This window comes from Lagenorhynchus albirostris, chromosome 9, assembly GCF_949774975.1.
Source record: "Lagenorhynchus albirostris chromosome 9, mLagAlb1.1, whole genome shotgun sequence".
In the NCBI taxonomy this organism is placed as follows: Eukaryota; Metazoa; Chordata; class Mammalia; order Artiodactyla; family Delphinidae; genus Lagenorhynchus; species Lagenorhynchus albirostris.
In genome coordinates, this window is record NC_083103.1 from 49,271,635 (window position 1) to 49,285,535 (window position 13,901).

At 40.7% G+C, this 13,901-nt stretch overlaps 1 protein-coding gene and 1 non-coding gene across 7 annotated transcripts in view; one reads left to right on the forward strand and one right to left on the reverse strand.

Moving 5' to 3' along the window:
- The window catches only part of STIM1 (stromal interaction molecule 1), a 198,834-nt gene that overhangs the window by 130,074 nt on the left and 54,859 nt on the right, over positions 1-13,901 (reverse strand). The window contains exon 2 of one of the 6 annotated variants that reach the window (XM_060159862.1): positions 4,991-5,107. The exons of the other annotated variants lie outside the window; for them this stretch is intronic. Coding sequence (XP_060015845.1) covers positions 4,991-5,024 — 34 coding nt within the window. The 5' untranslated portion in view covers positions 5,025-5,107. The remainder of the gene's footprint in view (positions 1-4,990; positions 5,108-13,901) is intronic. 6 annotated transcript variants of the gene reach the window in all.
- LOC132526620 (small nucleolar RNA SNORA11) lies at positions 2,916-3,045 on the forward strand. The gene has a single exon (XR_009542613.1). It is a non-coding gene; the product is annotated as a small nucleolar RNA SNORA11 (small nucleolar RNA).

The window sequence follows — 13,901 nt, forward strand, 5'->3', positions numbered from 1 at the left end:
ACACCTCTGCTTCCACTGCCAAACTCCACTATCCCCAGCCACTATGATCCAGCCACTGCAATACGACTACCACTGCAGCTCTGGGAACTCAATCTTGCTACATGCACCACCACCACTGCAGTCCCTGCTTGCTTGCATCACCAGCTTTTCAGAGTCAAAGTCCATGGAAAGCGGATCAGACCAAAAGAACCTACGGCAAGCTGCAAATGAGGTTGAAAGTAGATGTCTGGCATTTTAAGTGGAGAGATTCTTAAATACAGGAAAAGGTAACAAATATTCATTTTAGCTACTTTGGTATTATACACAAAACACTGGATTCATCTAACTAATGGCCCTAATTCAAATTTCATGTTCACCATAACCTTTCTGCTTAGGATTTGGTGTTCCACATTGCCACCCAAAGGCAAAAAAGCACTGGTCATACCAACACAGGCATTCTTGAGGTTTTTATATATCAGCCTTGTGAACTTGGTTAAGAGAATCTGCTTGAAGAGATAAATATTCTCAGTGTACCGACAAAATCTGAACCTTCAAAAAGTGAAATACTAACAAACATTCGTTGAGCACTTCATATGTGCCAGATACTATCCTAAGCACTGTATATGGATTAACTAATTTTTCATAACAACCTTATAAATTGGATACCATTCTCCCCATTTAACATAAGAGGAAACTGTGACACAGAGAGTTTAAAGTAAACTTGCCTAAGAATACACAGCTAATAAAATGAGAAGTCCAGAATTTGAACCCAGGTAGTGTGACTCCATATTTTTGTCAGCTCCCCAAAGTAAATCCCCACCTAAGGAAGCCTATTAGGTAGTGTCTTGCTCATTGCAGTGTTTCTGGTGGGTTACAGAATGGCAAGAAGACACAGTCCTGTAACCTCCATTCTAAGGTTCTATTCTGGATTTAATTAGCTGCAGATACAAAATCTTATTGGAAGAGAGATGGCTATCCACAGAGGACAAGAACAGATGAAGCACCTAAGTGAGGCTTTGTTTGGCCTCCAGATTCTCTAACCATAGTTGCTGATAGTACTATTCACACAAGAGAGTCTTTGCCGGACTTCGAGCTCAATTCTTATTATGCTACAACCTTTTATTTATATTCAGGGATTACGCCTACATTCAGAAAGAACTTACACGAACAGTATATAAGAGAGTCATCTCCTAACCGGAATGCACAAGACTTTCCAATGAAAGTACAGAAACATTAAAACTCTTATTTTATCCTGTTTTTAATCTTAAACTATAAGAATTACACTTTGCCAGTATTAAATGTACAGACGAACAATGATGCCCTCTCTGAATCTGTCAAGTGTTTCCATATCATTTATTACATATAAGGTGTCCTGAGAATAGAATGGAAGTTCCACAGTGTTCGAGGGAGAACAACAGTGTCTGTCTGCAGTTACTCATGTGCTTTCATACTGTACTGCAATTAATACATGTCTGACTAAATAAACTTACAAATTATGGTTTCTATTTTTTTCCCAACTAAACCAATCCCCACCACATGGATCAATGATTTTAAAGGATTCTTGCAAATAAGTAAACAAAAATAAAAAACAATCCCCACTGGTTGAATATTAAAATTACACACAAAAATAAATAACAAGAAAATGACAGAGCTGACCTTTCTATTCCTAATTCTATTCCTAAACTCTCTATCAGCTACATTACAGGGTAAAAACAATCTAACTGGTTCAAATAATAAGTTGGCCAAAAAGATTGAAAACTATCAAAAAAACTTCTGGAAAGATGGATTTACATTTCTCATTAACAGTGAACTTCATCCTTAGTATATACTGTGGCTTGATACGTTACACTAAATCAGGGCTCAGCAAACATTTTCTATAAAGGGCCAGACAGTGAATATTTCAGGCTCACAGGCCAAACATCCTCTATTCTTTTGTAACTAAATAACTCTGCCATTAGTGCAAAGGTAGCCACAGATAATATACAAAATATATATATATATATGGATTTATTTGTAGAAGCAAGTGTAGTTTTCCAATCTTTGTATTTAATAATGATGATATAAAGCTATCATGATTTAAAATACATCTAAAAATTAAATCTAAAGATAAAACTCTACAAATTTTCTGCAATGCTTAAAGTCTGAAGATATTCAATCCAGTTAAGAAGTCTCTTTATAGGTTTCCTGCTTAATAGTGAAAAATAAAAGGCACATATCACTGGTGAAACACTATTTCCTTCTTGCTGCAGTGAAAAATGGGATTAAATAGGACATGAAAAGCAATATTTTGTAAACTGCATTCATTTGCCAGCAAATGTGATTTGAACAATATATACAAAATATTTCTTAAGATTAAAAAAAATAGGGCTTCTCTGGTGGCAGAGTGGTTAAGAATCCTCCTGCCAATGCAGGCGACACAGGTTGGAGTCCTGGTCCGGGAATATCCCACATGCCGCGGAGCAACTAAGCCCGTGCGCCGCAACTACTAAGCCTGCGCACTACAGCCCGTGAGGCACAACTACTGAAGCCCGCATGCCACAACTACGGAAGCCCACACGCCTAGAGCCCGTGCTCTGCAACGAGAGAAGCCACCGCAATGAGAAGCCCGCGCACCGCAACAAAGAGTAGCCCCTGCTCACTGCAACTAGAGAAAGCCCGCGTGCAGCAACGAAGACACAACGGCAGCCAAAAATTAATTAATTCATTAATTTTAAAATAATAATATTAAACTATAAAAAACGTAAATTTAAAAAACAAAAAAATAAAAATTACAAACTATGGAGCTCAGGAGATCGCTAGACTGTAGAATGTAAGTTTCCCTTCATGTGCCACTTAAATGTATTTGCTACATTCTGTTAAATACTGAAGTACAAAAGGAACTGCTTTTTAAGGGCCACTAAAGGAAAAATGTACAAAAAAGGAAATATCCCCTATATGGGGTGTGCTTAGAGCAGGGGGCCTGAAGAAATGGTTCCTCTGTTTACAACACATCCAACAGGAATCTGGGTACATTGTGACAAGGGACACAAAACTTGTGGCCTTCCTATGAACAAATACCTGACACATGTCCCCCCTGCACCTCCACGTGGCTGCTGGGTCAGAGCTCAATACTGGTAGAAAAGCTACAGTATTTATGTGGGGAGTTTGCCACCTAGAGCCTGTCCAGTCTACATGGGTGGGCCACGAGTGGTCCTATAGACATAAAGGCTTTGAATCTCTCTTTTCAAGGAAAAAAAAAAAAGAAAAAGAAAAATGGATTCCAACTATATGCCATTCTGGAAAAGGCAAAACTATGGAGACAATAAAAAGATCAATGGTTGCCACGTGTGTGGGGGGAGAGAGGAGATGAATACACAGAGTACGGAAGTTTTTATGAGCAGTGGAAATACTTTGAATGACATTATAATGATGGATCTATGTCATCATACCTTTGTGCAAACCCATAGAATGTGCAACACTCTTTACTTCATTAAAGTGAACCCTAAGGGTGAAATGAGAAGCCCACGCACCGCAACAAAGAGTAGCTCCCGCTTGCCGCAACTAGAGAAAGCCTATGCACAGCAACAAAGACCTAAGGCAGCCAAAAATTAAAAAATTTATCAAAAAAAACCCTATTGTAATAATAATTAAGACAGTGTGGTATCAATTGCAAGGATACAAAAATAGCCAATAGAATAGAATGGAGTCCAGAAACACAGCCACACATAACAGTCACCTGACTTATAACAAAGGTGACCCTACAGTACAGAAGGGAAAGAATGACCTTTTCAATAAATAGTATTAGATCAAATGGATATCCATATGGGGGGGAAATATACCTTGACTCACTACCTCACACCATCACAAAAAAATTCATTTCAAATGGACAGCAGATCTAACATGAAAGGTAAAACAATAAAGCTTTTAAATGAGGAAATAGGAGAACATATTCATGATCTTGGAGTAGGCAAAGTTTTCTTGAACAGGACACCAAAAGGCCTAAACATGAAGGAAAAAGTTGATAAACTGAGAAAGATATTCACAATACATATAAGACAAAGGACTTGGATCCAGAATACATGAACTCCTACAAAGCAACTGAAAAATGGCAAGCAACCCAAAGAACAGTAGGCAAAAAACTTGAACACTTTACAAAATAGTAAGTCCAGACTATGTGTGTGTATGTGTCTATATGTATGTGTGTGTGTGTATGTATGTATGTATATACAGATAGACAGTATTTGTATATATTTATATACATGTATATAGATATATATGAATGAAAAGATGCTCTACTTCATAGTCATTGGGGAATCACAAATTAAAACCACAGCGTGAGAACACTATAAACCAATCAGAATGGCTAAAATGACAAAAATAGGGAAATATTAGATGTTGGAAAGGATGTCAAAAAACTAGTACACACACACAGCTTGTGGGACTGTGTATTAGTATCGCTTGTTGTATAATAACTACCCTAAAACTAAGTTGCTTAAAACAATAAACATTTATTATCACACACAGTTTCTGAGTGTCAGGGACAAAGAGTGGCTTAACTGAGTGGTTCTGGCTCAGATCTCGCATAAGGTTCATAAAGGGCTAGGGGCACTGGAGACCTGACCGGGGCTGGAGGATCTGCTTCCAAGATGGCTCACTCACACTCCTAGCAAGTCAGTGCTGGGTGGGTCAGGAAGCCTCAGTTCTTCTCCATGTGGGCTGTTCTATAGCCTGCTTGAGTGTCCCCACAGTATGTAGGCAGGCTTCTGACAGAGTGAGTGATCCAAGAGACAGTGAGACAGACAAACAGTAGTACCTTTTATGACCTAGTTGCTGAAGTCATACACCATCACTTTCATTTTATTCTATTTCTTAGAATTGAGTTACTAGGGTCTAGCTGAGTCAAAGGGAGGGGAATTAGGTTCCACCTCTTGATGGGAGGGGTATCAAACAATTCGTGGACATATTTAAAAACAAATACACTTACTTTGGCAAAGAATGTGGCAGTACCCACTGTGGAGCACATGTATCTTACCAAGGCCTCCGTGTGCTAACCTCCTCTTGTTCATGCTGTCTGATTAGCATGATGTCATCAACGTAACAGATCAAAGTGATGTTCTATAGATGGCCAGATGGTCCAAGTCTCTTCTGACTATATTATGACAAAGAGTAGAAGAGTGGAAGTGTTTATATAGCCCTCAGCAAAACTATGGAGGTGTAATGATATCTGTTCCACAAGAATGCAAACTGTTTTTGGCCTTTTTTTCTGATTGAGACAGAAAAGAACACATTCACCAAACCAATGCCCACATACCATATTAATTTGCTCTAGCAAAGATACCATATCCATCACAGAATCCATAATTGGGGCTACTAAATTAAACTTGCTGAGGTCTACGTTCTCCAGAATCCATCCAGTTTTGCAGAAGAGGGCAGACTAGTGAATTAAATGTAGACATAATAGGGACCACCACCCTGCATTCTAAAGATACTAAGGATAGCACTATTTCCACCATCCCTCACAGAATATGATATTAGTTTTGATTCACTGTCTTGGCCAGAGGAAAATGCAACAGTTTCAAAAGCTTCCACTTGGCCTTCTCCACTATGATAGCTCTTATGTGACAGGTCAAGGTTCTGATGGGGGTGCTACTCCAACTGTTAAGTATGTGCATCCCAATTATACATTTGAGGATAGGTCTGTGGGATAATTCTAAAAAGTATCATGAGAAAGTAATTAGATAAATATATGTTAACATTACACTAAGTGAAAGAAGCCAGACATGATTCCATTTATATGAAATGTGTAGAATAGGCAAATCCACAGAGACGGAAAGTAGATTAGTGGTCGCCAGGGACTAGAGAATAGGGAGCGACTGCTTAATGGGTAACAAGGTTCCTTTTGGGGTGATGAAAATATTCTGGAATTAGATAGTGGAGATGTTGCACAAAATTGTTAGAAACCACTGAATTGTGTATTTTTAAATGGCAAATTTTATGTTATGTGAATTTTATCACATTAAAAAAAACAAAAATAGAAAAACAAAGACAGCTGTTGGCTGCCTTATGCAGCTGGCTGATGTATGAGGGCTGCTTTCACCCTCACTCAATTTACAATCCAGAATCCAGCTCATGGCGCTATACATTCTAGCATACTGAGCCCTTGCAAAATGCTTAGGATACAAATATATTTCATCATTCACATCAACCAGTACATTGTAAAGTCACTTCTTCTTGTTCTCTAGGAGTCCCTATTTAAATCTGAAAGGCTCATGGCTTTAAAAAAAAAAAAAAAACCAGTTTGGTGTCCAGGCTAAGCAAGGTCCTTGGCATCTTCAACCCCAGGCAATAGCTGGCTCTGCTATTTACCTCACTGTCCCAGATTTGAAGGAAAATACAATCTCTTCTACATAAAGCCAGAAAGGCAGGAAGAAAGGATTCAGTGACTATCACACCTCAAACAAATATTTATTGGACAAACTGTCTAGCAGTTTTCAAATTATGCTCTGCAGATCCCTCCTCCCACTCAGGTTCCTTGGCAATATCTACTACTTCAAGCAGAGCAGCTCTACTTTGTTGAGTTTTAAATATTGGAAGCACACTTAAAACAAAAAAGAAATTAAAATGGCACAATTGTGTAGCAAACATCTATGAATTTTGCTGATTTAACAATCTCCCCACCTCCCAAGCCCTCTTTAAGTACATGTACCTTGATTTTCCCTGAGGGAACCATCCCTCCCCTGCTCTCAGTCCACATGATTCCAGGGTAGCTGACCATGATCCCTGGGCTCCATGAGTAGAATATAACTGTTGACCAATGAAAGTCCAGCATTCTTCCAGTCACAGTGATACTTTAGGGTGGGCAAATGACCCAAGCCAAAATCATACCCACAACTGCCAGCACCATCAGGAAAGAGGTATTATCTTTCCAATAGTGGTTGCTTAGCTGGTAGATTACACACCCAAAGCTGACAACTACCTTCGCCACTACATGGGTGGAGGCTGCCTAACACCAAAACAAACAAAAGCGGAGCCAAGAGGACAGAGATTAGGTCCAAATGACATGATTCAAGTCCCTGGATCTTGCTGTGTCTAAAGGTAAATCTCCTTCTAGGCTTTTTAGTTACTTCAGTCATAAGTGCCTCTCATAAGTCAGTCTGACGTGTATTTCTGTCACTTGCAAAGAAGGCACAACAAATGTAAAATTATTTGAAAAAAATTAAAAACATCCATCTGGTCAATAAACCTCAAACGTTTACCGTAAATCACAGTTGGGGAAAGAATATTTTTTAAAAAAAGAGAAAATTTTAGAAAAAAGCTCCCAGGAGAATTAGTCTTCTCCTTGGCTCCTCATTACATTCCCAAAAATGCATGGTATGGGCTTCCCTGGTGGCGCACTGGTTAAGAATCCACCTGCCAGAGGGAGGAATACTCCCAAACTCATTCTACGAGACCACCATCACCCTGATACCAAAACCAGACAAAGATGTCACAAAGAAAGAAAACTACAGGCCAATATCACTGATGAACATAGATACAAAAATCCTCAACAAAATACTAGGAAACAGAATCCAACAGCACATTAAAAGGATCATACACCATGATCAAGTGGGGTTTATCCCAGGAATGCAAGGATTCCTCAGTATACTCAAATCAATCAATGTGATACACCACATTAACAAACTGAAGGATGAAGACCATACAATCATCTCAATAGATGCAGAAAAAGCTTTCGACAAAATTCAACACCCATTTATGATAAAAACCCTTCAGAAAGTATTCAGAGAGGGAACTTACCTCAACATAATAAATGCCATAAATGACAAACCCACAGCCAACATTGTCCTCAATGGTGAAAAACTGAAACCATTTCCACTAAGATAGGAACAAGACAAGTTTGTCCACTCTCACCACTATTATTCAACATAGTTTTGGAAGTTTTAGCCACAGCAGTCAGAGAAGAAAAAGAAATAAAAGGAATTCAAGTCAGAAAAGAAGAAGTAAAGTTGTCACTGTTTGCAGATGACATGATACTACTATATATAGAGAATCCTAAAGATGCTACCAGAAAACTACTAGAACTAATCAATGAATTTGGTAAAGTTGCAGGATACAAAATTACTGCACAGATATCTCTTGCATTCCTACACACTAATGATGAAAAACCTGAAAGAGAAATTAAGGAAACACTCCCATTTACCATTGCAACAAAAAGAATAAAATACCTAGGAATCAACCTACCTAAGGAGACAAAAGACCTGTATGCAGAAAACTATAAGACACTGATGCAAGAAATTAAAGATGATATCAACAGATGGAGAGATATACCATGTTCTTGGATTGGAAGAATCAACACTGTGAAAATGACTATACTACCCAAAGCAATCTACAGATTCAATGCAATCCTTATCAAACTACCAATGGCATTTTTCACAGAACTAGAACAAAAAATTTCACAATTTGTATGGAAACACAAAAGACCCCGAATAGCTAAAGCAATCTTGAGAAAGAAAAATGGAGCTGGAGGTCTCAGACTCCCTGACTTCAGACTATACTACAAAGCTACAGTCATCAAGACAGTATGGTACTGGCACAAAAACAGAAATATAGATCAATGGAACAGGATAGAAAGCCCAGAGATAAACCCACCCACGTATGGTCACCTTATTTTTGATAAAGGAGGCAAGAATATAATGGAGAAAAGACGACGGCCTCTTCAATAAGTGGTGCTGGGAAAACTGGACAGCTACATGTAAAAGGATGAAATTAGAACACTCCCTAACACCATACACAAAAATAAATTCAAAAGGATTAAAGACCTAAATGTAAGGCCAGACACTACAAAACTCTTAGAGGAAAACATAGGCAGAACATTCTATGACATAAATCACAGCAAGATCCTTCTTGACCCACCTCCTAGAGAAATAGAAATAAAAACAAAAATAAACAATTGGGACTTAATGAAACTTAAAAGCTTTTGCACAGCAAAGGAAACCATAAACAAGACGAAAAGACAACCCTCAGGGCTTCCCTGGTGGCGCAGTGGTTGAGAGTCTGCCTGCCGATGCAGGGGACACGGGTTCGTGCCCAGTCCGGGAAGATCCCACATGCCACAGAGCGGCTGGGCCCATGAGCCATGGCCGCTGAGCCTGCGCGTCCAGAGCCTGTGCTCCGCAACGGGAGAGGCCACAACAGTGAGAGGCCCGCTTACCGCAAAAAAAAAAAAAAAAAAAAAAAAAAGACAACCCTCAGAATGGGAGAAAATACTAGCAAATGAAGTAACTGACAAAGGATTAATCTCCAAAATTTACAAGCAGCTCATGTAGCTCAATATCAAAAAAACAATCCAATCCAAAAATGGGCAGAAGACCTAAATAGACATTTCTCCAAAGAAGATATACAGACTGCCAACAAACACATGAAAGGATGCTCAACATCACTAATCATTAGAGAAATGCAAATCAAAACTACAATGAGGTATCACCTCACACCAGTCAGAATGGCCATCATCAAAAACTCTACAAACAGAGACTTCCGGGAAGATGGCGGAAGAGTAAGACGCGGAGATCACCTTCCTCCCCACAGATACACCAGAAATACATCTACGCGTGGAACAACTCCTAGGGAGCACCTACTGAACGCTGGCAGAAGACCTCAGACCTCCCAAAAGGCAAGGAACCCCCCACGTACCTGGTTAGGGCAAAAGAAAAAACTAAACAGAGACAAAAGGATAGGGACGGGTCCTGCACCAGCGGGAGAGAGCTGTGAAGGAGGAAAAGTGTCCACACACTAGGAAGCCCCTTCGCGCGTGGAGACTTCGGGAGGCGGAGTGGGGGAGCTTGGGAGCCGCGGAGGAGAGCACACCAACAGGGGTGCGGAGGGCAAAGCGGACAGATTCCAGCGCAGAGGATCGGGCCGACCGGCACTCACCAGCCGAGAGGCTTGTCTGCTCGCCCGCCGGGGCGGGCGGGACTGGGAGCTGAGGCTCCGGCTTTTGTCGGAGCGCTGGGAGAGGACTGAGGTTGGCGGCGTGAACACAGCCTGCAGGGCGTTAGTGCACCGCGGCTAGCCGGGAGAGAGTCCGGGGAAAAGTCTGGAGCTGCCGAAGAGGCAAGAGACTTTTACGTCCCTCTTTGTTTCCTGGTGCACGAGGAGAGGGGATTAAGAACGCTGCTTGAGAGAGCTCCAGGGACGGGCGCGAGCCGCGGCTAAAAGTGCGGAGCCCAGAGACAGACATGAGACGCTAAGGCCGCTGCTGCCGCCACCAGGAGGCCTGTGTGCGAACACAGGTCACTAGCCACACGCCCTTCCGGGGAGCCTGTGCAGCCCGCCACTGCCAGGGTACCGGGATCCAGGGACAACTCCCCCGGGAGAACGCACGGCGCGCCTCAGGCTGCAACGTCACGCCGGCCTCTGCCGCCGCAGGCCCGCCCCACACTCCGTGACCCTCCCTACCCCCCCCCCCCGGCCTGAGTGAGCCAGAGCCTCCGAATCAGCGGCTCCTTTAACCCCGTCCTGTCTGAGCAAAGAACAGACGCCCTCCGGCGACCTACACGCACAGGCGGGGCCAAATCCAAAGCTGAGCCCCTGGGAACTGTCAGAACAAAGAAGAGAAAGGGAAATCTCTCCCAGCAGCCTCAGAAGCAGCGGATTAAAGCTCCACAATCAACTTGATATACCCTGCATCTGTGGAATACCTGAATAGACAACGAATCATCCCAAATTAAGGAGCCCTGTGGATGAAAGGCTCTTGGTGCTGCAGCCAGGAGTCAGTGCTGTGCCTCTGAGGTGGGAGAGCCAACTTCAGGACACTGGCCCACAAGAGGCCTCCCAGCTGCACATAATATCAAACAGCAAAAATCTCCGAGAGATCTCCATCTCAACGCCAGCACCCAGCTTCACTCAACGACCAGCAAGCTACAGTGCTGGACATCCTATGCCAAACAACTAGCAAGACAGGAACACAACCCCACCCATTAGCAGAGAGGCTGCCCAAAATCATAATAAGCCTACAGACACCCCAAAACACACCACCAGATGTGGACCTGCCCACCAGAAAGACAAGATCCAGCCTCATCCACCAGAACACAGGCACTAGTACCCTCCACCAGGAAGTCTACACAACCCACTGAACCAACCTTAGTCACTGGGGACAGACACAAAAAACAACAGGAACTACGAACCTTCAGCCTGCAAAAAAGGAGACCCCAAACACAGTAAGATAAGCAAAATGAAAAGACAGAAAAACACACAGCAGATGAAAGAGCAAGATAAAAACCCACCAGACCTAACAAATGAAGAGGAAATAGGCAGTCTACCTGAAAAAGAATTCAGAATAATGATAGTAAGGTTGATCCGAAATCTTGGAGATAGAATGGACAATAGAATGGACAAAATGCAAGAATCAGTTAACAAGGACCTAGAAGAACTAAAGATGAAACAAGCAACGATGAACAACACAATAAATGAAATTAAAAGTACTCTAGATGGGATCAATAGCAGAATAACTGAGGCAGAAGAACGGATAAGTGACCTGGAAGATAAAATAGTGGAAATAACTACTGCAGAGCAGAATAAAGAAAAAAGAATGAAAAGAACTGAGGACAGTCTCAGAGACCTCTGGGACAACATTAAACGCACCAACATTCGAATTATAGGGGTTCCAGAAGAAGAAGAGAAAAAGAAAGGGACTGAGAAAATATTTGAAGAGATTATAGTTGAAAACTTCCCTAATATGGGAAAGGAAATACTTAATCAAGTCCAGGAAGCACAGAGAGTCCCATACAGGAAAAATCCAAGGAGAAATACGCCAAGACACATATTAATCAAACTGTCAAAAATTAAATACAAAGAAAACATATTAAAAGCAGCAAGGGAAAAACAACAAATAACACACAAGGGAATCCCCATAAGGTTAACAGCTGATCTTTCAGCAGAAACTCTGCAAGCCAGTAGGGAGTGGCAGGACATATTGAAAGTGTTGAAGGAGAAAAACCTGCAACCAAGATTACTCTACCCAGCAAGGATCTCATTCAGATTTGATGGAGAAATTAAAATCTTTACAGACAAGCAAAAGCTGAGAGAGTTCAGCACCACCAAACCAGCTCTACAACAACTGCTAAAGGAACTTCTCTAGGCAAGAAACACAAAAGAAGGAAAAGACCTACAATAACGAACCCAAAACAATTAAGAAAATGGGAATGGGAACACACATATCGATAATTACCTTAAATGTAAATGGACTAAATGCTCCCACCAAAAGACACAGATTGGCTGAATGGATACAAAAACAAGACGCATATATTTGCTGTCTACAAGAGACCCACTTCAGACCTAGAGACACATACAGACTGAAAGTAAGGGGATGGAAAAAGGTATTTCATGCAAATGGAAACCAAAAGAAAGCTGGAGTAGCAATTCTCATATCAGACAAAATAGACTTTAAAACAAAGACTATTAGAAGAGATAAAGAAGGACACTACATAATGATCAAGGGATCGATCCAAGAGGAAGATATAACAATTGTAAATATTTATGCACCCAACATAGGTGCACCTCAATACATAAGGCAAATACTGACAGCCATAAAAGGGGAAATCGACAGTAACACATTCATAGTAGGGGACTTTAACACCCCACTTTCACCAATGGACAGATCATCCAAAATGAAAATAAATAAGGAAACACAAGCTTTAAATGATACATTAAACGAGATGGAGTTAATTGATATTTACAGGACATTCCATCCAAAAACAACAGAATACACATTTTTCTCAAGTGCTCATGGAACATTCTCCAGGATAGATCATATCTTGGGTCACAAATCAAGCCTTGGTAAATTTAAGAAAATTGAAATTGTATCAAGTATCTTTTCCGACCACAACGCTATGAGACTCGATATCAATTACAGGAGAAGATCTGTAAAAAATACAAACACATGGAGGCTAAACAATACACTACTTAATAACGAAGTGATCACTGAAGAAATCAAAGAGGAAATCAAAAAATACCTAGAAACAAATGACAATGGAGACACAACGACTCAAATCTATGGGATGCAGCAAAAGCAGTTCTAAGAGGGAAGTTTATAGCAATACAATCTTACCTTAAGAAACAGGAAACATCTCGAATAAACAACCTAACCTTGCACCTAAAGCAATTAGAGAAAGAAGAACAAAAAAACCCCAAAGTTAGCAGGAGGAAAGAAATCATAAAAATCAGATCAGAAATAAATGAAAAAGAAATGAAGGAAACGATAGCAAAGATCAATAAAACTAAAAGCTGGTTCTTTGGAAGGATAAACAAAATTGATAAACCATTAGCCAGACTCATCAAGAAAAAAAGGGAGAAGACTCAAATCAATAGAATTAGAAATGAAAAAGGAGAAGTAACAACTGACACTGCAGAAATAAAAAAGATCATGAGAGATTACTACAAGCAACTGTATGCCAATAAAATGGACAATCTGGAAGAAATGGACAAATTCTTAGAAAGGCACAACCTGCCAAGACTGAATCAGGAAGAAATAGAAAATATGAACAGACCAATCACAAGCACTGAAATTGAAACTGTGATTAAAAATCTTCCAACAAGCAAAAGCCCAGGACCAGATGGCTTCACAGGCGAATTCTATCAAACATTTAGAGAAGAGCTATCACCTATCCTTCTCAGACTCTTCTAAAATATAGCAGAGGGAGGAACACTCCCCAACTCATTCTACGAGGCCACCATCACCCTGATACCAAAACCAGACAAGGATGTCACAAAGAAAGAAAACTACAGGCCAATATCACTGATGAACATAGATGCAAAGATCCTCAACAAAATACTAGCAAACAGAATCCAACAGCACATTAAACGGATCATACACCATGATCAAGTGGGGTTTATTCCAGGAATGCAAGGATTCTTCAATATACGCAAATCAATCAATGTGATACACCATA